The sequence below is a fragment of the Symphalangus syndactylus genome, chromosome 23, assembly GCF_028878055.3.
Source record: "Symphalangus syndactylus isolate Jambi chromosome 23, NHGRI_mSymSyn1-v2.1_pri, whole genome shotgun sequence".
In the NCBI taxonomy this organism is placed as follows: domain Eukaryota; kingdom Metazoa; phylum Chordata; class Mammalia; order Primates; family Hylobatidae; genus Symphalangus; species Symphalangus syndactylus.
In genome coordinates, this window is record NC_072445.2 from 37,945,758 (window position 1) to 37,972,916 (window position 27,159).

General features: G+C 53.4%; 1 protein-coding gene across 1 annotated transcript; it reads left to right on the forward strand.

Moving 5' to 3' along the window:
- Positions 1–1,628: 1,628 nt before the first annotated feature.
- IP6K3 (inositol hexakisphosphate kinase 3) lies at positions 1,629–26,778 on the forward strand. The gene is made up of 6 exons (XM_055264706.2): positions 1,629–1,809; positions 12,848–13,225; positions 20,156–20,369; positions 21,552–21,727; positions 22,841–23,016; positions 25,256–26,778. Exons 2-6 carry the CDS (start codon positions 13,027–13,029, stop codon positions 25,721–25,723), a joined length of 1,233 nt encoding a protein of 410 aa, XP_055120681.2. The 5' UTR covers positions 1,629–1,809; positions 12,848–13,026; the 3' UTR covers positions 25,724–26,778.
- Positions 26,779–27,159: the final 381 nt, after the last annotated feature.

Sequence of the window (27,159 nt, forward strand, 5' to 3'; positions counted from 1 at the left end):
TCCTGCCTCTGCCTCTGCCTCTGCCTCTGCCTCTGCCTCTGCCTCTGCCTCTCAAAATGTTAGGATTACAGGCATGAGCCACCCTGCCCAGCCACCCCTTGTTCTCTTGCTGCTAACACATCTGCTGAGCGGCTCCTGCTGTGCCGAGCGTTGGAGTGGGCGTAGAGGGCACTGAATGGACAATGGCTGGCGGGTGAGGGCCAGAAGAGTGGGTTCCAGTCTGCCTGCCCAATCTTGCCTCTGTGAAATGAGCAGTGAGGGAGAAGGGGCCATCCTGGAACATGTTCTCCATGGACATGTGGAAATGGAGAAAGTACTGCACCAACAGGTCTGGGGGGACCAGGAGATGGGTAAGGGGGTCTTGGGGGGATGACTCCGAGACAGGCTGAACCAGACCAGTGGGCAACCTGGGCCCGAGCGGGGCAAGCAGCGTCTCTGGCCAGAGAGGAGGCTGAGCCCCTCATCCACACATGGAGCGGCCCAGGAAAGGCAGGTGGGGCACCAGTGCCCAGGGGAACTTTAGCCAGATATCCGGGGTAGCCTGATCTTCCTAATACTGGTCCAGGGTTACTTGGACCTGAAGCCTGTCCCCTGATGAACCCTGTCCTTTGCTCCCACCCCTTCTCTCCCAGTCCACCAGCCTGATTCCTCAACATCTCAGGAACTCGCCCTCTCCTTCCCTACACTGCCCCTTCTCCCGACCAGGCTACGACTCTCCCAGAGGACAGCATCTGTCTGCCCACCTTTGAGAGTTTTAAACACAAGCCTGAGCCGACTCTTCCTGGCATAAAGCACCTTAGTTCCTCCCAGAGGCTGAGGACAGAGGCTGGTGAGGCCACCTCGTCCCTGCCCCATCTCTCCCCAGTCCCACTCCCTGCAGCTTCCACCTCCCTGACCCTGCTCCCGCCTGCCTCTGGGCCTCTGCACAGCCTCTCCTGTAGCTACAGCTCCCTTCTCACCACCCTCCCCCACTCAACCAAATGACCCTGTTTCTCCTTCAGCTCTCAGCCGGTCAGCTCCTCCAGGACGCCCTCCTCACTCTCTGCAAAGTCCTCTATTCTCTCATCAGACACTTATCCTGGAGTTGCCCTCTGACTTGCTGAGCTCCCCCAACTGTAATCCCCTGACACTGGAGTGCTTGGTCAGCCCTAGCAGAGGGCCTCAAAAAATGCTTGTTGATGGACTGATTGTCCTCAGTCTAACTGACTGTTGACTGACTGAACGTCTTGCCGCCTGACGTTGCTTCTCTCTGGCAGCCACAGCTTGGGGTAAGCTGCAGTGAGGTTCTAGCAGAGAGGATGGGGCAAGAAGCCCAGCAGAAGGGAGAGCATGAACCCCCCAACCCGAGACTCACACCTTTTCCTTTGAATTAGGAATCAAAAAATAACCAGGGCCTTGGGGTGATAGGCCCTTGGTGCCCAGGTCCTGACATCTATGCGGGCAGCTGAGCTGAACTCTCCCCTGCCTCAGACCACTCCTCCTTTCCTCCTCCCCTCTTCTCTCTCCTCCTCTTTGTCCCCTCCCTTCCAGCCCCTCTGGCCCTGCCCCAGAGCAGCAGAACACCCAGCTGACAGCTGGACATGCCAGTCCCCACCAGCCCTTCCCCAGAGGGTCAGGTGACCCTTCCCTCTCCAGGACACGGCAGCCCGGCCCTCCCGGGCAGACCTCGCGCACCAGGGCTCTGGTGAACAGTGAATGCTCCACGCTGGGATGGGCCGTTGCCTGATGCCTGTACATGGTGGGCACTGAGAGACAAGATTCCTGGGCCCTGCCTTCCATACACTCCCCACGATCTCGGAGGAAGCTCTGGTGAGTGCTGCCTTATAGGCAGGGATGGGCAGGGCCAGCCTCTTTGATGTGGCCTGACGGAGGGGAGAGAGGGTCTTGTGTCCACAGGGCCTGTCTATACCCTGGGGTCTCGTCTCCATTCCGGGTTGGCCAGGAGTCTGCCCCACGGAGGTGCCAGCGTCTTCGTGGAGGTCTGTCCATCTGTGTGTGGTGGGAGTGGGGTAAGGCGTTGGGACAGTTCAGTGTATAGGAATTCTGGCATCTGTTCCTCTTTCATCCCTCTCCCTTCTCCCAGGGGAATTCCACCCCTCCCCTTCCAGGGGTGCCTGGAGCCCTCTCACTTCAGGGTGGACTGGGACTACAGAGGAAACTGGGGGGAGGGGCAAGTACTGGGGGCTACATTAACCCTTAACAGAGGCAGGTGTCCAAGAAACGTGGGCAGCATCCTCTGGGCACAGGAACAGCATGTCCTAGCCCAGCAGCCCCAGCTTTCCACGGGAGGGGGCAGGAGGCTGGCACAAGGCTGGATGACGTCAGCGTCTACAGCAGCTGCCTGGGGCCTGGGGCCTGGGGCCTGGTGCAGGGTGGTGGTAGACCATGGGATGGCGGTCATGGGGATGGGAGGCATGTCTCCACCAAGCGGTGGTCCCTGACGCCCTGGGCAGTGGTGGGGTCTTGGCCCCCACCCATGACTCTTCTAGGCACCCTAGTGAACCCGAGAACTGAGCTTGCCTTGCAGACCTTAAACCCCCCATGCCGGGCCCCTTCCCCTGAAATGCCGATCCCATGGGGAGGGACTCTGCCTTCTACATTTGTAAAAAGCTACCCATTTATTTTTCAACCTTTTATTATGAAAAACTTCAAGCATACAAATAGAGGAAATGATCTCATGAACACTTGTACACCCTGCGCCTGATTTCAGCAGTGGCCCGAGTTTTGTCGTATTTGTTTCACCAAATACGCTACAGCTAGAGTGTTCTGACATCACAGCATGCCTCTCCCCTGCCACAAAGTCCTCAGTAGGTCCTCACATAACCCACTGTCCACTACCAAATGAACAACTACCCATGAGCGTCTGCATCCTGTCTGCGGTCTCCTTTCCCCAGCTGGCCCTAAATGTCTGTTAATGTTTTGTTAGAAGAGGATCCAGTCTAAAGGCATTGGGTCAGCAGGTCTCTTAAATCTCTTTCAATTAGGAAGAGCCCCTGCCAACCCCCCAACCCCCCACCATGATGATTTTTCCCCACCGCTTTGCCTTGCTGAATCAAAGGGGGGGTTGTCCCATAGGATGGTAAGAACATAGCAGGGTCAGACAGCTCTCAGTACAGACAGGGGAAGCTGAGGCCCAGAGAGGTAGGCTCAGGGAGCTTGAGGCAGAACCAGGTCTTCTGTCCCCTCCTGGGCCACTTCCCTGCATCCCTGCCCCCTCAGTGCTCCTGTGGCCTCTGGGGCCCTCCCCATCCTCACCCTGCTGCTTCCGGGGGTCACAGGCAAGGCCAAGCCCACCCCCTGGCCAGCGGCATCTCCTGCTTTCTCCTGCCCTCCACAGAGCACTGAATAAATCCTTCCCAGGCAGAAACCTGGATGGTTGCTCTCTTGTTCACCAGCAGCCACAGGGAATAGCAATAAACTTTATGAGCATCAGGTCCTTCAGGGAAGAAAGCCTGCGCACTGGCTGGGGAGGCGAAGGGTGGGAGTGCGTGCTGGCCCGCGGGCTGCAGTTGCAGTGTGTTACCTCAATACTAGTTACGGCAAATCATCTGGGGCTGGGAGGTCCAGCTGGCAGCTGAGAGGCCTCACCCACCCACCAGGGTGCCACAGCCTGGGCAGGACGGATGGAAGGGGTGGAGATCGCTGGAGACCTCATCCTGCTCTGCCCAGATGGGCTCTCAAGTGCCCCACCACCCCCAGCCCATTCCCACCCCCTCCCGCTCAGCCCCTGACCCTGGTTAAGCAGCGGGAGGGGAGGGCAAGAGGAGATGTTATAGAACGTTATGGGGAGAATCCAACCTCAATGATGGCTTCTGAGCTTTTCAAAAACACCTGCCTGGTGGAGGCGGAACTTCAGCTGCCGTCGGGGCTCTCTGGGACAGGTCTGGGCAAAGCCAGGCAAACCTAGGGCAGTTCCAAGAATGTGTCCCCTGGTCGCTGGGCGAGGAGGTGGGTGCAGGCTTTAGTTTTCAGTTAATCCCTCTCAGGCATTTGGGGCCCCAACGTGTGTGCTGCTGCCCTCTGGTGGGGAAAGACCTTGCCTGCATTCTCCCTCAGCCACACACTCCCACACACGCACAAGCATTCACATGCACTCACACGCACATGCAAACACACACACGCACACACACTCCGTCCCACTATTGCGTTTTGACCTTAAAGAGCTGTTCCATCTTGCAACCATAAAACTGCCATGCTAACCGCTGGCAACACCTTACGTCTGTGGCTCATAGGCCTCTTGCACAAGACAGGTGGTGGCTGATCATATTACTTAGAGGAAGGCGGCAGGTGTGGGGCAGGGTGTTGGAGGCTGGGAAATGTGTAGGCAGGTCTGGGTGTTTAGCAATAGCCAAAATCCTGGGTGCAGCTCCAAGAGGCAAAGTCCGGAGGAGAAAAGCATGGCTGGGAGGGGCTGTCAAAGCAGTTGCTAACCATGGCTGAGGAGCTGCGTGTCCAGGGGTCAGGATCTATTAGGGGGCCAAGAGGGAGAAGCCCTTGCAGCCTCTGCCTCCCCCAGAGCAGCCCTTCCAGTGGCACTCGACTTCATGAGTCATCTTTCCCCCATGTTTCTCCCAACTTGACAGCAAGATCAGAACATTCTTGGTGCTGCTAAGTACATTTGTCAGTGGCTGAAGGGCTTCTAAACTAATAATCGCTGTATTAAAATCGTATTTGGTCCTCAAGCTGGAGAAATGTTGGGAGATTTTAAATGTTAAGAAAAAAGAAGAAAAAAAAACTCTCTCAAAGGATAAAATCAGCCCCTAAATAAGTTTCTATGACTGAGGAATATGAAGTATTGCTCTGTGATTCTAGAAACCAAGCCTTCTCCAGGAAAGAGATGCTCTCCTAAGCCACATATTTCAGCCACGACTGGGAACGTGATGTGTGAAGTCCCCCAGCACTAGGTATTGATGCCACCTAGACGGGGAGCCATGCGGACAGAGGGTGCACCATCCTACAGCCCTCGAGTCATTTTTAGCAGGGATTTTAAAACTCCATTTTCCCCCCTGGAAAATAAGCTTGTGCCTTCCAACCTGGATGGCCCCAGATGATGCACAACCCCTCAGCCATGTGAGATACTCCAAATTTCTCCTGCCCATTACAACCTAAGTGGTTTTAAATGGTTTTTGGGTCCTCTCATCTCTAATAGATTAAAAAATGCTCCCTTGGGCATCACAAAGACATTGAATGGTACTTGTACCAAACCTCTGGCTCCGAGAGGCCTGTGAAATGTAAGTTAGAGCTTCAGAGGTGAGAGGGCAGGCCATAAACCATGCTGCTTTGCCGCCTGCCACATTTTATATTACAGTTTTCTTTTGCTACAAGCTGTTTCTTAATTATCTTCTACCCAGAAAGCCCTCTCCCCACCACCTAAGATTTATCGGGATGTGGTCCCGAAGGCTTCAGCACCTTGGTGATCTCAGGGGACCACCTCCCTGCACTGAGCTGGGGCCCAGGCCAGCATCTCCTCTGGCTGGCCAGGCTAGGCTCACTCTCCGTCCCCCTCCACTGCCCGCTGCCTCTGCAGGCGCCCTGGTGCTGCAGCACTGGCAAGGCCAGCCCAGCACTCCCGCATCCTCCTCCTCCACACAACACTCCCCTCCAGCCATCGCCTCCCACCCTCTCCTTGCCCTTCCCTATTGCTCCTTGTACACACACTCCCCAAAGTAGGCCCTCCCCAAGCTCCCCAAGGCTGAGCCAACATCTCCCCTCCTCCTGGACTCCTTCCCAGACCCCTCAAACCACCCTGATCTCAGCCAGGAGCAGTACCTCTCCTAACCTCTTCTCCAGGACCCATTTGTCAACATAGTTTTTTTCCCTACCAGTCCCTATGCAATACTCATTATACTTTTAGGATCTGTTGATTGAGAAAAATAGATGATGACAAAAACTACTAGGAATTCAATAATGCCTTTAAATGAATTTGTATTTTGTTAATTACCAACATGATTACATACATTTGAGAATTATCGCGCCTCTAGGTGATTACTTTCTTACTCTGCAGATTGTAGTGGTGAGGATTTGGGTTAAGGTCTTGGCAGGCCCCCGGGTGGGAGCCCTCACCCAGGGCCCTAAGAATCCACACTGCCAAGCACTTCGTTAGACACTGCCCACCAGCAGCATGCTGCCCCTGGGTGTGCGGCTCTTGCTGCCCAGTCAGGTGCAGTTTCTGAAAGGCTCCCTGTCCTGACACAGGTTACTGAGGCAAACAGCATACAGAGGGCCCCAGACAGCACCCTGGCCCTAAGAGCCTGACTTGGGTCTTGGTCCTGGGTCTCTGAGACTCCCAGAGACAGCCAGAGCAACTCAGCAGCCACTCCCCATCCAAGGGGACTGCACATGGTCAGAATGGGCGTCGACTTTAGAGTGAGACAGACTCCTCACAGCCGAGTCCCAGCACTGGTGCCTGATAGCTCTGGACCCCAGGAAAACTGCAACCATTCTGACCCTCAGTGTCTCCATCTGAAAATTCCTATCTGGAGAAACAGAGGTGTGATTGTAAAGCCAGGGGTCCAGAGTTGACCCTTAGGAGTGGCTATGATATAGGATATGTTTGTGCAATGAACTATTTGAGTACCTGACTCAAGTGAAGTTGCTTTCTTTCTTTGTTTTTGTTTGTTTGTTTGTTTTGAGATGGAGTTTTGCTGTTGTTGCCCAGGCTGCAGTGCAGTGGCACGATCTCAGCTCACCGCAACCTCCACCTCCCAGGTTCAAGCGATTCTCCTGCCTCAGCCTCCCGAGTAGCTGGGATTACAGGCATGCGTCACCACGCCCTGCTAATTTTGTATTTTTAGTAGAGACAGGGTTTCTCCATGTTGGTCAGGCTGGTCTCGAACTCCTGACCTCAGGTGATCTGCCCGCCTCGGCCTCCCAAAGTGCTGGGATTACAGGCGTGAGCCACTGTGCCAGGCTTTTTTTTTTTTTTTTTGAGATAGAGTCTCGCTCTGTTGCCCAAGATGGAGTGCAATGACATGATCTTGGCTCACTGCAACCTCCACCTCCTAGATTCAAGCAATTCCCCTGCCTCAGCCTCCCGAGTAGCTGGGATTACAGGCACGCGCCACCACACCTGGCTACTTTTTAAAATACTTTTAGTAGAGACGGGGTTTCACCATGTTGGTTTAGGCTAGTCTCGAACTCCTGGCTTCAAGTGATTCACCTGCCTTGGCCTCCCAAAGTGCTGGAATTATAGGCGTGAGCCACCATGCCAGGCGAAGTGAAGTTACTTTCAACTTAAGAGCTCCATACTGGGTGCCTGGCTGTGAGTTAGTGCATCAGGCAGGATGGACTAGGTCCTGCTGTATAACAAGCCACCCCCAAATCTCAGTGACTTCATAGAGTGAAGATTTATTTCCATAATGCTATATATCCAGTATGTACAGTCACTTAAGGACCCTGCTGACAGAGGCCACACCTCAGCATGTGCTTCCAAGATCACTATGGCCAGGGAAAGAGAATGGGGGGAACATCTCTTGAAGTTCCCACTCAGAAGTAACACATGGCACCCATCCACGTGATGCTGGCGAAAGCAAATCACGCGGGCCACGCTTACCCTCAAAGCTGCAATCATACCACATTCCCACAGGGAAAAACAGAATGTCGTGAACAGCCCTGACAATGGCCACAGTCAGCCAGACTGTTTGCGGATATAAGAAGCCAACAGGCTTTGATAAGATATAGTCCATGACTAATCTATTCCTATTTTGAACCCCTACAAGTTTGATTTGTGGTTTCGTCTGCCACCTTCCCTAAAATGGGAGTGTGAGTCCTAAAAGAGATGCATCTTCCGTAATGTTAATGAACTCAGATTTAGCATGTGGAAAGCGGTTATAACATACAAAGACTCTCCGGAAATAAAAATGTGCCGACGGCTTGTGACAAGTTATGATGCCCTTATCCGCCTTGGCTTGATGGGTGGCATCTGTCATTGTGTCTGGCATCAGCGAGGTCTTGGGGTCTTAGAATCACTGGTATTATCACCTGTCTCCACTCCGGAAGCCAAACCCACTCACGGCCCTGCTGTCAGTGACCTTCTTTTCAGACTGGGGAGTGTCTCACGGGCTAGCACAGGCTGGCAGTCATTCAGGCCCTGTGGGGCTGCGGAGCAGGGTCTGTACTGGCACAGACAGCCCAGGGCCTCATTTAACAACCAGCTCGGTGGCTGCGCCCCATCAGCAGAAATTAGCCCTGGAGTCTCCTGGAGTGAGGCCCAGCGTTACTTCGTTCAGGACATGATGCAACGACAGGGCAGGAGGACACAGAGACCTGGGGCCATCTGTCCACTTCCTGGTGGTGGCAGGGGTTAGGCAGCCTTTAAGTTGTGCTCTTCTGGCTAGAGGCATCTCATCCTCTTCCCTGCCTCATTCTTACTCCCCCTATGCCTCCCCAAGGAGCCCTAGGGAAGGATGCTGGGCAAGGGGTCTGAGCTGTAGGGATGTGGGAGGAGATGTGGGCTGAAGACAGGGACAACTGTCTCCCTTCAAAGCACTAAAGAGAGCCAAGGATATTTGGCAGCAGGCGCCTCACCTGCCATGCAGCATCCAAGCTGACTCATGGGAGTCGGTCCTGAGAATAACGCAGGCAGTGACAGACCCCGTGTGGTGGCAATGCTTGGAAGGAGGACTCCACAAAGGAGTGTCTGCACTTTGTCATCCGAGTATCATGACAAGGCTGTGGCAGAGGGCAACAAGCCAAGCCTCAGAGCACTTCGCCGGTTCATCTCAGGCCTCAGCAAGCTCCAGGAGCACCTGGAGTAGACCCTGGACTTCTGACTCTTGCCCAAGGCTCTTAGGAAACAGAACAGGCCCAGGGCGCTGGTCAAAGGCAGGGCCCATGCCAACAGCAGAAGTGCCTGCATGTGGCAAAAGGAAGGTCTGGGCTGAGAAAGGTCCTGCCAACTTGAATGATTTAATTGGGATTTGCCTGTGAGGAATGGGAAAAACAGGGGCCTTCCCCAGCTCAGTCCCACAGAGCTGGAGGCCACACACAAAGGCAGAAACACATAAAGAACCCTAATCTTCCTTGAGAATCTGAGGTCAGCATCAGTGCCAAGGGGAAGCCACAGACTGCCTTCCCGAGCAGCAGCGAAACCCACCCTGCCCAGCCCCAGCTGAAGCTCCAGGGTCAGAAGCCACTGCTCCTCCCTCCTCCTTCTGCCCCTTCCCACCAACCTGTGTCAGAATTGCAGACCACACAGCTCAGGTGCAGGAGGCCCTGCAGGTGTCACCTAATCTACATCCTAGGCTGACCCCCAAGAGAAAGGGCCTCAGTTTCCCTGGCTGCCAAGTCCAGGTTTTTTTTTTTTTCACAGGCTGGCTACCTGGTAGACAATCGCTGCCAATCCGCCCAAGTCCAGGGGCAGGGGAGTTTCCACTTCTGTGCCACAGGCTGTGCTGAAGGCGCAGGGGTCTTCCCTGCTGACACTGTGCTCTCTGAGGAGGTACAGCCAGGGCTCCTGAGAACATCTGAGATCAGAGGGGAAGATTGCAGCAGGAACCAGTTCCCTGCTGGGAAGGACAGTGCTCTCGGGTCTCACTGACACCCCCAGCCAGGAGGCTGTGGGGAAGGTCAATACCAACCCCTGCTCTAGGTGGGCCTTCAGCCTGATCCCTTGTGGTGGTTTCTGCAGAGGTAGGAGACAGATGTGCTCCCCTCTCCAGCCCACCCACTTCTAGCACATGTACTGAATGTCATCAGGTGGGATAGGGGACAGGCCAGGGGGTAGACCAGGCCTGGGAGACAGGAAAACCTGCCCCAGCACTGCCAGTGACTTATAGGTGACTTTGGCCGAGTCCCAGCCTCGTTGTGGCTCAATTTCCTGAAGTTTAAAGTATATAAACAACAACCCTCAGCCCCCTGCAGTGTGGCTGGGGTGCACACTCTGGGGCTATCATGCCTGGGTTCAAATCCCTGCTCTTCCCATACTAGCTAGGTGCAGATAGGGAAGCTACTTAACCTCTCTGTGCCTCTGTTTTCTCATCTGTAAAACGGGGCTGGTAACACGAATTGCCTCATAGGGTTATTATGGATTGTAAGGCCTATACAAAGCACTAGAACGTGGCCACAGCAAGCGCCGTATGCATGTAACCATTTATTGCCATTATTTCTTTGCCACACCTTGCCGTGGTGATGTCCATGTCCTTAGAGCTCTTTGGGGATGTGAGCTAGGGAAAGACTAGGGGCGTGGACTTCCCAGTGCAGCAGCACAAGGCCCAGGTGTGATTTGGCTGGGACGCGGCTGTGGAGCTGGGCTGGCATCCGCTGAGGCCAGGCCTGGCTAGTGCGGGGCCAGCCCTGGGGATATAAGTGTGCGGGGCAGGAGTCTTGCCCCTTCCAGGAGTGGCTATAAATGAACTTTACAGACTAGCTGTCCCTGTGGTCACCAAAAGTGCCTCTGCCTGGGGACAGGTCAGCTGGCAAAGGCTGACATGCCAGCAAGCCCAGCGAGAGGAGAGGCATCAGGCTGCCTTGGCTTCTCTGCTCTACTCCTTCTTGCCTTCTCCAAATTTGCAAGTAGGATTGAGTTTACAGGCAACTGGCATATCCTGCCCCATAACCAAAGGGTTAGCAAACTGAAGTTATCAGCTTGTTTTGTGGGCCAATTTTCCTCTGTGTCCAGATACCGGTCACCAACTTCTTTTCTCAGGTCCTGAAACAGCTTCCAGATGGGGCTCACCTCTGTGCCACACTGGAGCAGAGCTGGGGCAATGCCTAGGCTGGAGTCTTAGGCCCAGCTCCCTCACCATTAGGCTTCCATCCTCCCTCCCCAGCAGCCCTGGTTCACCCAGTCACTCCAGCTACGCAGCCAGCCACAGAAGCCTCACCCCACATCCTACGTACCAGCCAAAAGCCACACTCCTTCTCCCTCCTATAGAGGCACTTCTGGCCTGTAGGGCAGTAGCCAATGTGGAAGAGGCCCAGTGTTGGGGAATGAACAGGCTGTGTTGAGGTTTTCAATGCCCGAGTGAGCTGGAGGTCTGGGCGGCTGGCAGGAGCCTCTCTGAGCCAGAGGCCTGAACAAATTGATGGGCACTGCTGTGCATGAATCCAGCTGGCTGTGCTCGTGGCCTGGACTGAAGGTCAATTAGAGCGTTAATCATGCCCAGCACTGCCCAGCCTGGTGGCATCCATGACCAGGAGTCCAGCAGAGGGAGAGAGTATTAATAACTCTGTGGTGACGGGCACCGCTGTGGGAATGTGCTCTCAGGACAGGTCGAACAGGGCAGGAAGAGCCTCTCCTTGCCGTGTCTCCTTTGCATTCTCCTGAGACAAAGTCAGGGTGTCTTTAGGGGCTGTGTTTCCAGCCCAGAGCGCCAGCTTTTGCCTGAGACCCACAAGCCCACCCTCAGGGAGGGTAAGAGGAGTGGGAGGGGGAGGAGGGGGCCAGGCCTAGAGAAGAGCAGGCCCCGGCTTTACCTCCCACTCTCCTGGCCAGCCGCAACCCTGCGCGTGTTACTGTAGCCTCACTGTCCTCATTTGCAAAGTGGCCTGCCTGTCCTACAGCCCAGAGCTGTGAGGAAAATAGGACCAGCATGGCAACAATGCTAGAAATAATGATCACATTTACTGAATGCTTTGCTCTGGGTACTGGGCTGTCCTTTCCACGGGCCTTATCTCAACCACGTCCCTAACTCCATGAGGTGGGTATCATTATTATCCTGTTCTACAGAGGGAGAAGGAGAAACTGAGGCCCAGAAAAGTTCAGTAACTTGTCCGAGGTCCCACAGCAATTATGTCATGGTGTCATGATGTAAATCAATGATGCACACCCATGCTGTACAAAAATAAAGCACTCCTGGCCGGGCGTGGTGGCTCATGCCTATAATCCCAGCACTTTGGGAGGCCGAGGAGGGCGGATCACCTGAGGTCAGGAGTTCAAGACCAGCCTGGCCAACATGGCGAAATCCCGTCTCTACTAAAAAATACAAAAATTAGCCGGATGGGGTGGCAGGCGCCTGTAATCCCAGCTGCTCGGGAGCCTGAGGCAGGAGAATCACTTGAACCTGGGAGGCAAAAGTTGCAGTGAGCTGAGATCACACCACTGCACTCCAGCCTGGGCAACAGAGTGAGACTCTGTCTCTAAATAAATAAATAAATAAATAAAGCAAGCAAGCAAGCACTCCCGTACCCGTAATCCCCTGCAGGACAGTGAGAGCCCCAGCAGCAGTGGCTCAGCTTGCTTCTTGTTGGGCCTGGGACGAGTGTTCCAGATGAAGGCAGGCAACATGTCAGGTGAAGTTAAGATACAGTCTCTGCACCCTAGAAGCTTAGTGTGTTGCTTGAATTTTTAAAATGTTTTAATATTTAAATTCAAAAAGTACAAAACATTATTTAAAGTCTGGCTGGGCACAGTGGCTCACGCCCGTAATCCTAGCACTTGGGAGGCCAAGGTGGGTGGATCACTTGAGCTCAGAGTTTGAGAACAGCCTGGGCAACATGGTGAGACCCCGTTTCTACAAAAAATATAAAATTAGTTGGGCATGCTGGCACACACCTGTAGTCCCAGCTACTTGGAGGCTGAGGTAGGAGGATCATTTGAGCCCAGGAGGTCAAGCCTGCAGTGAGCCAAGATCATGCCACTGCACTCCAGCCTGGGCAACAGAGCAAGGCCTCATCTTAAATAAATAAATAAGTCTCCTTCTCATCCCTGCTCCACGGAGGCAACCACTATAACTGGTTTCTCATGACAGATTATTCCAGAAGTAATCAATGGATATTTACAGTCCTGTTTAAGGTACCAGTGAGGAACCTGTTCTGGGGTCGAGGCTGTGTGGGCCCTTCCAAGCACTGCCCTGCCCCAGCCACCACCTCCCTCATATAACTTCCTCCTTCCTCCCCTGTTTTCCAGAGGACCCCGCTGAGAACCCACAGACAGGAGGACAACTGCGCTATGACAGCAATAAAGGCCAAGAAAGAGAAAGTTGAGGACCGCTGACAGCCCTGTGTGCTGTTGGGAGCTACCCCTTCTACTTCACACCTTCCTCTAGCAGACTGTGCAGGGACCCCCCACCACCACCGTGTGCCACCATGGTTGTGCAAAACAGCGCAGACGCCGGGGACATGAGGGCAGGCGTGCAGCTGGAGCCCTTCCTGCACCAGGTCGGGGGGCACATGAGCGTGATGAAGTATGACGAGCATACGGTGTGCAAGCCCCTCGTCTCCCGGGAGCAGAGGTTCTATGAATCCCTGCCGCTGGCCATGAAGCGGTTCACCCCACAGTACAAAGGTGAGTGTCTGGGCAGCCAGGCCATGTCTGGGTGCCACCACACGGGGGCTGGCTCATCCAATGCACCCACCACGTCCTCCTGTGCTGTGGGTGTGTGTAAGGGTTGCCATGGAGGCGCGCCCCTCTCCCAGCGGGGCTGGCCTTCGCTGTCCTAGTTTCTCTGAACTCTTCAAGCCTCCAGGTCTGGAGTGTAATACCGTTTGGTTTCCTTATAAATTAGCTCAAGCCACCAGGCTTTGAGGGATGGAGAGAATAAAACAACACCCTGGTCCCACCCAGTCTCCAAGGTGGCATTCTGGTCTGTGCCTTCTGGGTGCCATAGCCAGCCATCTGATGCTGGCTATAAACACAGGGCAAAATGGGGCCTCCTTAACCTCCCTCTGAAAGCCAAGGAGGATGGCAGGACCCTCAGGCCTGGGACATGGCTTGGAGATGCTGGGATGTGGCTTGCTTGGGAAGCCAGAACTCTCTCCCTCACCCAGGAAGAGTCAAAGCCAGGGATACGGGCTGCCGCTTGCGTGTAGCTGGGAAACTTCTGCATGGGGCAGCATGTGTCTTGGATCTGAGCACAAGGTGGGTTCGGGGAAAGAAAGTGGGTGGGAAGGGTGCTGCCTGCTGGCCTTCAGGCAGGGGTCGGGCTCCCCAGGACAGGCTGATTTGTCCACACCCAGCCTTCTGAAAGTGGGGCTCACAGGGCTCAGCCACACTCTGCCAGGCGGCCGGCCCCAGTGGTGAGGTGAGTGCTCAGAGAAATAACCCTTTAGAGGACTGGAGACCCCATGACTGCAAGCTGCTGCCCTCATTGTCAAAGTATTGGTGGTGAAAGTGACAATAATATCCAAATAAGTCAGTCAAAAACACATTTGCATTTCAATGATTAAGATAAATGAGAAGGATGGGGCCTGTTGTTTCTCAAGTGCAATCTGGCCTGGGAAACCAACTTTACTAGAATCCAGGGTGTATGTGCACAAAGGCGCACAGGTCCCCACGCCCCATGCCACACCTGTGAATTAGAATACCTGGCATCTTGGGTCTTGGGGTGAGGGTCAGGAATTCTCTTTTTTTTTTTTTGAGACGGAGTGTCGGTCTTGTTGCCCAGGCTGGAGTGCAATGGCGCGATCTCAGCTCATTGCAACCTCCGCCTCCCAGGTTCAAGTGATTCTCCTGCCTCAGCGTCCAGAGTAGCTGGGATTACAGGCGCCCGCCACCATGCCCAGCTAATTTTTGTATTTTTAGTAGAGATGGGGTTTCTCCATGGTGGTCAGGCTGGTCTTGAACTCCCAACCTCAGGTGATCCGCCCACCTCAGCCTCCCAAAGTGTTGGAATTACAAGCGTGAGCCACCGCGCCCGGCCAGGAATTCTTGTTTAGCATGGTCCAGACCTAATGCTGGTAGGGGGACCAGGGCCTGGAGCCTTGTGCATTACTTCCAGGCACTGTTTCACACATGCCTGGACTTCAGGCCGGCCTGCCAGGACCTCCTGAGAGTCTAAGACAAGACTGATCAGTGTCACACACGGAGAGACAGGGGAAGATGGTTCATGCGCCGCCTGTGTGGGCCTCCCTCTCCCTGGGGTCCTCCCGGCCCGCAGGCTGGTATTGCCTGGCTGGTTGTGGGGTCACATCCCATCTTGTCAGAGCACCCACCGGAATTAATGTCTGTTCCTTCACAACTAAACTTAGCCCAGCAGAGGGGTGGCAGGATCGTGTGTGGGACGGCCTCCTGCCAGCACCATTTCACGCTTGCTCCACACAGCTCTGGGGCTGAGATGGATGCTGGGCAAGCCGCAGGCTAACTGGGAGTGGCAGAGAGGCTGGCCTGGCCTTCAGGAGGCCATCCTTATCCCCTCCTCTGCTCCCCATCTGCACACGGCCCTGAGCCAGTGAGGGTAGGAAGGCCCCACTCTCAGTGCCTTTGAGCACTGGTCTCTGTCCAGGCCTCTGCTCCGCCCTGCTTCCCCCTTAGGTCAGCCCCATCCCAGGGCCAGCCCCCTTGGGGCTCTGCTAACTCGGTACATTAATTTGAGCCAAGGTGTCAGAGCTAAATGTATCCATAGCTACAGGGGATGCCTCAGCACCTGCCTTCAGGCCTCACACAGGAGATAATGTTTCTATATAAGCCAGGAGGGACCTGGGTCAGGGCACCCCATGACACCCCTCAGAAACCACCGAGTCGGCCACCTACTCTGCCTGCAGGTGGGAGCAGACAGAGCCCATGGGCTGAAGTTTTGATGAAGGAGAAATGCTGATTCACTCACTGACCAGAACACAGCTCACACAGGGCTACTGTCCAAGCACTAACTAATGAAATATGCACATTTAAGGAGACTGTAGGAAAAGGCCCAGAACCAGGACTCAGGTGCTCAGATGTCTGGGGTAGGGGAAGCAGGACAGGTGGCTGAGGTCTGGTCGTAGATGGGAAGAGTCCCTGAAAGGGCTCTCGGGTGGTGTAGGGTAGGCTGCTGCTAAGCAAAGCCACATCTGCTAAACCTCCGTGTCTGCTGTGCCTGACACAACTATAAGCAGCTTCCATGCACTAATTCACACAATCCTCACAGCACACTGAGGCAGGGACCTTTATCCACCCCTGTCATAGAAGAGGAAGCTGAGGCAGAGAGAGGTTACCTAGCATGCCTGAGGCCACACGGACACTGAGAGGCAGAGCCAGGATTCCAAGCCCTGAGGTCTGGCTCCCGACTGTGGGCTCTTGGCCACATGGGCCAGCTCCACTCAGCTACACTGTTACTAAAGGGGTGGACTTGGGTGTCAGTGCTCAGGGGTCATCTAGCCAAGGAGAGAGGGGGCGTGACTTGCCCAGGGTCATTCAGCTAGGACCTCAGGTCAGGAGCACTTGAATCCCCACAAGGGTCTCCCTTTTCTCCCCTATAGGAACAGCCCCCACTGAGAGGGGCCATTTCTGAAGTGGCCATCACATGCCACAGAGTGCATTGTCTCCCTTCTTGCCACCCTGTGCCACGATGGCATCAGGGAGGACGATGGGCAGCGATGCCACTCCAGAGGGCAGCCTCTTGGGTCAGAGTTCGCCTGGGACCTTTGCTGGGCTCCACAGGCATGATGGTGCCCTGGGGCTGCAACCCTCTCCTCCCAGGCTGCTGGCCAGCACTGGGGAATGAGGACATACTCGTAGGTCCAGTTGGTTAACGGTTGACCCGATTCATATTACAGAGGGCAGCAAGTAAATGCTCTCATAAACTTAAAAATAAATACATGATAGAATATTCACGGAGGCTCAGGAAGCTACTTGGCCAAACCAAAATTGCTGAGATGCTCTGGGCATGCCAGTTGTGGCAGTAAGCTCTCTTGTCTGTCCAGCTGGCATGGTCTCGGGTCGAGATGCGTGGGGAGAGCTGGACAGGCAGGAAGACTCTGGCTGGGTCCCACACTGTCCTGGTCAGGAGAGCTCTGGGAATCCGTGGGCCTCCAAGGCCTCGTCCCCACAGACACACAGGGCAAGCTGGAGACCAGGCTGGAGCTTGCATGGCTCTTGAACAGGTCAAGCAGCAAGAAGCCTGGATTCCACTGGCATGCTGCTCTGCCAAGGGCAGGCAACTGGTGACTGTTTGTAAGGAGGCTATCTGCTTGGGGTCCCCGACTTCAGAGGGAAGGGCTGTGCTGAGCCACAGAGGGGTGTGACAGGGAAAGACAGACAAGAGCTGGAGACAGACACAGCCCGTCAGAGGCATGCAGAAAGACAGAGAGGCAGAGATGCAGAGCCTGGCTGTGTAACTCTGACAATATGAGGAATGGAAATGACTTTTGGATTTTATTGGTTTTGGGTTATTTGCACCTCTGCTCTCCTCCATTTACTCAGAACTGATGAGATCAGACAAGTGCTGGAGCCTGGAGGAGCGGGTGAAGGTCACGCTTCCTGTCCCTCCAGGGAGACCTCCTGGGCCTGGGGCTCCCAAGACTGTGGTTTCTGGCAGGCCTGTCACCATAGCCTCACATGTGGCGAGGCCAGGGGAGTGCTGGAGGGCAGTTTAAATTTTCCAAGACCCAAAAGGGCCCTGCACAGGACCGGCACACCAGGCTCCCCAGGCAGCTAGGAGGCCTCGGGGTTCCCCAGGAACTGCATGAGGCTGGTGGCTGTCTCCCCTTCTCACACCTGGAAGGATGGGCTCGGGACACTCACTGGTTTCTGAAAGGTCAGTTCTCCTCCCTAGAACAAAGCACTCCAACCCTCTTTCCCCAAGACACAGGCCTGGAAATGTAAACACCGTCTCCTTGCAGCCTGGGCTCCCAGCCCTCAGCGCCGATGACCCTCCCTGAGGGGAGGGAATCACAGCCTCTCTGTTCTCTCCTGTGGAACAGAATGACCAGAATAAACATGACTGGGGACACAGCAGGGGTGTCTCTAATGCAAACTTGGGGTAAACATAGTGTGACAACACCAGACCCTCTGGAACAGCCTGTCCCTTCCTCCATCCCCACGTCTGGCATGGCCCTCCCAGAGCTCCACCCCACACCGACCACGTGACCTTGGGCAGGTTATACCATCTCTCCGAGCCTCAGCGCCCACCGTCAACACCCTTACAGGCGTACTGTGACTTAGCGGTAGCAAGGGAAAAGCAGCAACATGCCACCCAGCAGGTGGAAGACAGGGTGGCTATGACGCTCTGTGATTCCTTCCTCAACCTGCCATCAGCCCCTGTCTCATGAGCAGGACAGCAACAGTGGGCTTGGCCTAGGGGTGAACACTAGTGGCAGGTGAATAGTAAAATGCCAGGTTCAGGGACAGCATTATCATTATCATCATGACGACTTCACAGGACACGGGAGCCTGGGATGGTGTGAGGAAAGGCAGCACTTTTGAGGAGATGGGGAGAACTGAATGTCACTCTCAGACTGCAAAATTAGGGCACTGGGAATCTGAGATGACAGGACTGGCCCAGGGAGACCGCTGAGCTAGGCACAGGCAGCTCTGGAAAGCGACTTGCTAAATTATAGAGCAGCCCTGAAAATGAGTGTCCACGCTGACCAGCCCAGGAGGTCCCGGCAGGCATGCAAGCCGAGAGATGAGCCGCCTTCACAGCTGGCTCAGCAGAAATTGCCACTTACTCTGAGAAGGTGACCACGTGGCTGGGGGGAGAAATAAACACCTTGAAGGACATAAAAACATGCGGCCTACCCTCTTTCGGTCGGGGCCCAGCAGAAAACAAAAGGCACACTCAAAGGAGATTAAATGAAGAGAAACTTAAAAAGGAACTGTTTGGCAGGGCGCCGTGGCTCACACCTGTAATCCCAGCACTTTGGGAGGCCAGGGTGGGTGGATCACAAGGTCAGGAGTTCGAGCCCAGCCTGGCCAAGGTTACGAAACCCCGTCTCTACTAAAAATACAAAAATTAGCCGGGTGCAGTGGTGGGCGCCTGTAATCCCAGCTACTCGAGAGGCTGAGGCAAGAGAATTGCTTGAACCCGGGAGGCAGAGGTTGCAGTGAGCCGAGATTGCGCCACTGCACTCCAGCCTGGGCAACAGAGCGAGACTCCATCTCAAAAAAAAAGAAAAAGAAAAAAAAAAAAGAACTGTTTGCAGAAATATATGCAGGATTCAGGGGAACAACCAGGGATTGGGGGGACCCAGGGACCAGCAACACTGGAAAGCTGTCACCACCCCAGGCCAGGAGGGCCACAGAGGAACACAGCAGGGTATGAACATGGTGAAGAGGGGTGGGAACCAGTGGAATATATGCCCAACCTTTCTCCTCCCACCCGCCCATCTCCTGCCAGTGCCCCCAACTGGGCAAATCCACTGGGAAACTAGAGGGCAAGGGAGCCACTGGTATACTCCATCAGGTCACTCCTTCAGCATAAAGCAGGAGAGACGGGGTGCAGAGTGGGCTGTGAGGGCAGGCGCAGAGAGGATGAGCGCATCAGCTGCAGGAGAGAGGACATGTATTCTCACCTCCACTTCTCCCAAAACCACAAGGGTGGCCATCTCCTGTGCTACTACCAAGACTCTGGCGAGGCCAGGCACCACTGGAGGCCAAGCTCCACGGAGGAAGGCCTGGGCTCTGCCACCACCAGAGGGAGGACGCTAAAGGGTGGCTACAGAGCTGCTAATGTGCCTGCCACAGCTAATTACCCAAGCCCGGCCAATGCCCAGGAGGATGCCCCTTAGCATGTAGGGTAAGGGCATTTCAGATACTCTTCACTTTCACAACCAGTGTTTTTTTGTGCCTCAATGACCAACACCAATGGTAGGATGTACTACAGTTGGGGAAATCTCACAAGGCTTGTTTCATCAAAGAACCATGTTCCACCAATAATCTTCACGTGCAGATGCATCTAACCAGAGGAAATGGCCGGCCATCAGCTCAAGGGCAGACAGACAGGGGAGGGCAAGTGAAGGGGCAAAGGGGAGCCCTGAGCCCTGGAAGGCTGCGAGAGGAAGGCTTCCTGGAAGAAGCAGGTCCAATAAAGACACATGGGAGGGAGAAGAAGGCACGGGCACGGGGGAGGGGTGGGATGGGCCCAACTTCTCTCACTGGCACTCTGAGGTGGGAGGCCCCTTCGCAGAGGACCAGCTCCAATGCCCCCAGGTCAGGCAGAGCTGGGCTGGCTGTGGCTGAGCGGGAGGTGTGACTGTGCACAGAGGAACTGGAATGCGAGGACAAAATGTGCGGAGTTGACTTCGTTTAAAGCGCAAAGGGGAAGGGAAGTGCGATAAAGCAGAGGATGTGCCAAGATCAGCCCAAGGCTATTTTCTCCAAGCTCCAGGGCTCATTCTGGGACAGGATCGGTTCAGGCAAAACCAGGCCAGTCCCATAGCTCTTCCTTGAGAGAGGAGCTGGGGAATGGGGGAGGTGGACCAGGGCCATTAAGCTAAATTCCCAACCTGTCATCGCTCCTGCATGTCGGCGTGGAGGCCCTCTCATCTGGCTCCTCCCCTCCCCTTCCCTGTGTGTTTGCAGGCACCGTCACAGTGCACCTCTGGAAAGACAGCACAGGCCATCTCAGCTTGGTTGCCAACCCAGTGAAGGAGAGCCGGGAGCCCTTCAAGGTCTCCACAGAGTCGGCGGCGGTGGCCATCTGGCAGACGCTCCAGCAGACCACCAGCAGCAGTGGCAGCACCTGCGCCCTTGCCCAGTGGCCGCACGCCCAGCTGGCAGGCTCACCCAAGGAGAGGTGAGGCTACTGGGCAGGATGACAGAAACCCTGTCCCTCGGCAGGGACCGGCACTGCTCCCACCTGTGCCCAAGGCCAACCACTCCCCATTAGGGCTGGTGCTGAGAAAATGAGAAATTCAGACGAATGCTCTGTCTAGAATAACCAATGTGACCAAAGAAAGGAATGGATTTTCTTTATGCCACTCCTAGAAGGGAGGATTACGATGCAGTTTGTCTCAGAAGTTGATGCACAGGCAGAGTTGTCTACTGAGTAGGTATTCGGTACATATTTGTTTAATTAAATATCTGTTTCACTGAGACCATGAAGTGTCTCTGGGGAGGAAGTGCACAAAACAGAAACCCTAGAGTAGTGTATGTAGAGGAAAAGTGTGGCTAATTGTTCTCAGAAATCATCTCTTTCCCTAGCAGTTGGAAGAGGCCAGGAGGGAGGTCAATGAGGTGCTCAGAGGGTCCCTGGAGATGCAGGAGGCTCAGGCGCCTGAGGTCCCTACCAAAAGCCTTTGACAATGTCAGCTGACCTTTCTCAGGTGAAAAGCCTCCCTGGGGCTTTTTAAAATATTTATGGGAAACAAAAGGGAGCTAATACAATGAAAATACCTCCCTTCCCAAGGAGTGCCGCAGTTCTCATTAAGCCTCTGGGCTTGGAGTCAGGAAGTGGGCCCATTATCTCCATTTCACAGATGGTCACGCCAAGATGCCAAGAGGGCAGGAGAAGAGGGCCGGCCACTGTCCACGCTCACCACAGCCCTCACCCCACTCCTGTGCCCTTCTGAGGTCTCAGGGAGGTGACGGCCTGCCTGCTGGATTATCAGAGTCCAACCCCAGGCTTGTGATTCTGGATAGGGCCACTGCCCCCTTAGTGTGTCACCTCAATAGTAAGACTGTTAATAATCCAGATCACTTACAAGTGAGTTTAAATCACCTCAGCCCTCTAAGGGGGCAACATGTTCTAATAAGTTCTCCAGGGTCTGGAGAAGCCCCTTGAGGGCTGCAGTGTGGTGAAATCTGGCCCCAGGACCCGAGTTGGGCAGGGAGGGTGCCCCAGCCTGGTGAGGGCTGCCCTGGAGAGCAGCTGGGACCACCCTGTCAGAGCCCATCTCAGAGAGCCCAGTCAGCCACAGGCAGCGGCACCCTTCCCCAGACCTCTGCTCTGACCGTCCTGTGCTCCACTCCGCCGCAGCCGGGCTAAGGCTCTTCTGAGGTCCGAGCCCCACCTCAACGCTCCAGCCTTCTCGCTGGTGGAAGACACTAATGGGAACCAGGTTGAGAGGAAGAGCTTCAACCCATGGGGCCTGCACTGCCACCAGGCCCACCTGACCCGCCTGTGCTCCGAGTACCCAGAGAACAAGCGGCATCGTATCCTTGCCATCCCCCTCACATGTGGTCCCAAGGGCGGGGTGACAGAGAGACACAGAGTGGCAGAGGTGGGTAGAGGAAACACACACAAACACGGGGCCAATGGAGGGTAGCAGGGAGAGACAGATATGAGGGATAGCTGGAAGGCACAAACCCTCAAACCTGGGTCCTAGAAGAAATCAGGTGCCTCCAAAAGAACAGCTAGACAGTATGGGGAAGGCAGATGGAAATACGCTGAGTGCAGTGCCCTGGCGGGGCCCTGGCTGTGTCTTTGCCACTTGGCAGTAAAGATGGGTTGGGATGGGAGTGTCTGTGGTTAGACAGAAATGATGAATGCCATGTTGCGTGGGGGCAGCAGGGGGCTCAGGGAGCTGGATGGGCCCCCAGCCCCAACCTCCCTTCCATCCCTCCAAATTCTCCCTGCAGGCATCTTCCCATGGGGCCCACACTGTGAGAGGGAAGTGTGGCTCCTCCCTTAGGGGAGCACCCATGGGGTGGACTATGGGAGAAGGTAAGTCCCCCTTCCCCACAGAGTTTTCAGGGAGAAAATTTAGGTTTGAAATGCCCCTTCGTCACCACTGCTGTGCTCCTTCCTGCAAATGGGTGGCTGGTTTCATAGTATTTACCAAGACACATCTGCAATCATAATCCCTAAGAAGCTTTTGCAAGATAATTACTCCACTGAAATTAATATTCCTGCATCTCATCTCCAAAGCTAACATCAACCCACTTCTCCCAAAAGGTATTGGTCCATTCAGCAGGACTGAAGGTTTTAGCCTTATGATTTTCTGCCGTAAAATGTAAATTGGGCATGGCCTGCTAGGGATTTCACGCTTGCATTTAAATTTCAATCTCAGAGCAAAATGGAAAAGGAAAAAAAGCTCACATACTCATAAACTCTCCCTAAATAAATGGACTTATTAAAGCAGCCTGCAAAGCTAATACTTCGAATTCTTAATAGCAAGGATGAGCTTGTCTGTAAGGAAGGCAAGGGGAGTGAAGAATGGTGCCCAGAATAGGGAATTTCCAGGCAGCTTCTGAGGCATGCAAACGGCCTCTGGCGGAGCAGCAGTTCTGAAGTCCTCAGAGCCTTCCTTAACTTAGTGTGACTAGGGTTCTTGTTGCTGGAAAATGTAGTGTCACAGTACACGCATCCCTGTGTCCTGGATCTGAAGATGGGGACCCGGCAGCACGGCGATGACGTGTCGGAGGAGAAGAAGGCCCGCCACATGAGGAAGTGTGCTCAGAGCACCTCAGCCTGCCTGGGTGTGCGCATCTGCGGCATGCAGGTAGGTCGCAGGGGACCCACCACAGAGGGGGGCATCCCAGCACATCCACGGTGGGGCAAGGATGTCTCCCATCCAGATGCCACTGCCCCCCTGCAGAGCCCTTCACTCTGGAGGAGCCACACAGGAGGCCAGGAGCCAGTCTTCCAATGAGGAAATGCATACCCTGGTCTATGACACACTGGAAATTTTCTTTTTTTTTTTTGTTTTTTTGAGACAGAGTCTTGCTCTGTCACCCAGGCTAGAGTGCAGTGGCACAATCTCGGCTCACTGCAACCTCCGCCTCCTGGGTTCATGCCATTCTCCTGCCTCAGCCTCCCAAGTAGCTGGGACTACAGGCGCCCGCCACCACGCCTGGCTAATTTTTTGTGTTTTCAGTAGAGACGGGGTTTCACCATGGTCTCAATCTCCTGACCTCGTGATCTGCCCGCCTCGGCCTCCCAAAGTGCTGGGACTACAGGCGTGGCCACTGCGCCCGGCCCACACTGGATCTTTTCAAGAGCACTCTTTAGAATACTGATGTCAAAAACCATCACATTTGAACTTGGTCTCACAATCTTTGGCAGCTGAAACTTTCCACAGTGGCCATGTGGCTCCTGCTCATGTTGTGAGCAGACCTTTGATGGCAGTGTCTGAGGCTGGGCTGGGGGAAGAACTAAGAGAAAGGGCTTCTTGGTGCATCCCGTGGCTTCCTGAGTCCTCCTTCTCTTGAATGATAAAGCTGAATCCTCTCCTTCTTAGATGCTGTATGGCAGTCAGCTCTTTAAATTTCTATTAGCCATTTCCCTTTCTTAATCCACCTTTTCTGCTGCTTTTTGCTACCAGTTCTGGTTAATAAAGTGGGAAGGTCATAACCTGCTAACCCTGCAAAGGAATGGTTATTTTCTATAACTCAGACTCCACGCCTCCTTTTTGGGGCTCTGATGTGGCTTATGGCAGGAGAACAGGAGAAAATAAACTTCCTTTACTCGTTCCCTCTTATAGTCTGTCTACTCAAAGCAAAACCAGACACTGATTTGACGGTAAACGTTATAGCTTTCCTTAATTGAAACCGCTACCCCTTGAAGCTGGAATTTGAGTCTATAAATTTGTTGCACAGATGTCCTTTGGAAAGCCGGGAATGTAGTCCTCAAGAGAATGGAGTGTGATGATTTGTGGTGTAAATGGAATCTCTCTCTGGACCTCAAATCTTCTGAAATTGACCTGATTTATTTAGAAAGTGATGCCTGTCATGTATTTATGATGGCTAATTTAGCAGCCAATCTGCAGCCCTCCAAAGGCAACACTAAGTCTATCATATCTTTCCGATTTTTTTCAACACTGGTTTTCTATAAACATATCATGAAATCTGAAGGCAGGAAAGACCTGAGAAACTGTCTTGGCCAGGCACAGGCTGCCCCTTCTAGGTATGCCAGGCAGAGGGGTGCCACCCCCCGTCTGGCCATGCCCACTGCTGGCCTTGGTTCAGCCTCAGCTGCTGCCTGTGCCATCTGAATGAAATGGGGGTGGCTGCCACTGTCCCCCATCAGCATCTCTCTTCCATCTGCTCCCTTCTGGTGGCCAAGACACAACAGGGGAGAGGAGGAGAGATGGTGCCAAGGAGAGGAGCCACCAGCCCCACAGAGCTGCCATGAACCTCCCTCCTCCACCAGGCTCCCCTCAACTGCACTGGCTGCCTAGAAACTCTGTCCACACCTGACCTAGCCTGTCTTTTTATCTTCAAACAATTCACCCCACTCCACTTCAAGAGGCATTACTATTGCCTTGGAATCTGCAGAGAAAAGACTTTATAAACTTTGTTGGGGAAATTTTAATCTAGCTGGCTTTCCAAGGCCATTGGCTGTGATTTCAGATTCCTATTAAAGCTTTCTAGCTTGGGTTTGCTAATATTTGAATTGAAGAGGGCCAGAAGCCAGGGCTTAAATCATGATTTGGAGGTTGACATTGGAAATTCACAAGAAAGAAGATCCAAACGTTTTCCTCGTGGGTGGAGGGTCACCTCTGTAGGGTGAAGGATCTTTAGACCTTGGATTACTATTAGAGACTTGCACAGAAAGCATTTTAAAATGTAAAAGCTACCCTGGCACTTGATGGAAGATCATCTTCTGCTCATTTCAGTCACTCTTGCCCTATATCTCCTAAAAATCTGCTCATATATTATCCTAGCTTATGATGCTGCAACTGTACCAGATACAATTTAAGTTTCCAATCTTCACATTTTCTTTATTCTTTTTAATGTAAGGTTTATCAAACAGATAAGAAGTACTTTCTCTGCAAAGACAAGTACTATGGAAGAAAACTCTCAGTGGAGGGGTTCAGACAAGCCCTCTATCAGTTCCTACATAATGGAAACCACCTCCGGAGGGAGCTCCTGGAGCCCATCCTGCACCAGCTCCAGGCCCTCCTCTCCGTCATTAGGAGCCAGAGTTCATATCGCTTCTACTCCAGCTCTCTCCTCATCATTTATGATGGGCAGGAACCGCCAGAAAGAGCCCCAGGCAGCCCGCATCCTCACGAGGCTCCCAAGGCAGCCCATGGTAGCTCTCCCGGTGGTCTCACCAAGGTTGATGTCCGCATGATTGACTTTGCTCATACCACGTACAAGGGCTCCTGGAATGAGCACACCACCTACGATGGACCAGACCCTGGCTATATTTTTGGCCTGGAAAACCTCATCAGGATCCTGCAGGATATCCAAGAGGGAGAATGAAACTTCCTGGGCTTATCTGGATTTTTCTGGGCTATAGATCTCAAAAACGGACGTGTTGGTTGCTAGGGTAGTCCAGACAACCCTTAAATGTCTTCATAATAGTCCTATCTACCTTCAAAAATCATCTCTATATATGGCAGACTATATTAACAGCTGCTGAACAAATCAGCTCTGGAGGTGATTCCACATCCCCTGGCATCATGCTCTAATGCTGCTCATTGGAGAACGGACAGCTACGATAAAGTGGCACCTTCTGGAGTACACTGGAGGGGGCAGCCCAAGTTAGAGGCCAGCATTGCTGTGACATTCTGGAATATTTGCATCTAAAAATGTTTACTTGTTGCCATGCTGCAGTCCGCGCAAGCTGTGAGGCAGAAAACTTGACTTGAAGCAGCCTTGAAGAGTGAGTTCATGAGCTCACGGTTTTTCTCCTTGTATGGACTGCCCGCTCCAAGGGCAGGCAGAGCTCATGAATGCCTCTTATTTTCCTAAGCAGAGTTTTAGGTGAGATAGGATGAAGCAGAACAGATCTGCCTGTCTCACCTGCTCTGCACCCAGCTTCTAAGTGGACAAAGCCAAGCCCAGGCATGAGCTCTGGCAAAGCAAGACCCCAGATTCTCCATTTTTGCCTGTGGAAAGGAGGGTCCCTTTACAGACTTTTTTTTCCTTTTTTTTTCCCCCAAAATCTCTTAAAATGAGGAATCTCTTAGCAGACTTTGGAGTTCCCCATTCTGCCACATTCTGACCATGAGACGCGGCTTGCAGTGGGGATGAACGCACATAAAAAGGGACCACTGATGTCCAGCTCTACTCTCTGCTTTCTATTTATTTATTTTGGGGGTGGGTTGGGGAGTCAGAAGAACCTGGAGGACTAAGGAAACCACAGGCAATGTTTACAAGACTGGTGGACAAGTGTAAATATGGAATAAGAACAAACAGTTCTAATTAATTCCTTCTTCTGCAGTACGGAAACCTATTACAATGCCCTTGAGTCAAGCACTGAGATACGTTACCCAATTAGGGAAATAAATTTGTTAATAAAATTGCTGAGGTCACCAGTGATTATTGGTGTGCCTTATTACCCTTTCCATTTGTTTATTCTGATGACACTTTGTGGTAGTTCCAATTTATGAGCGACTAGAGTATACCACAAGAACAGTTCACTGATTTCCTACAATCCTTCAGGGAACTCGGGTGGAAATAGTGGCTAATAAAATATTTGCATGTATCTGCAAGGCAGGCACCAGACCTGAGAAGTGGTCCTTTTATTTGAATCTCATACAATGCACAATTAAGTAATTTTTTTATTCTCATGGATAATTACTATCCACATTCCAAAATCCACACTAATAAAAAGAAAGAATGGACTGGATAATTAAAAATCAAAAAAACAAAAAAAACCCTTTTGTTTAATTTTAGAACACACTCTATGGGTT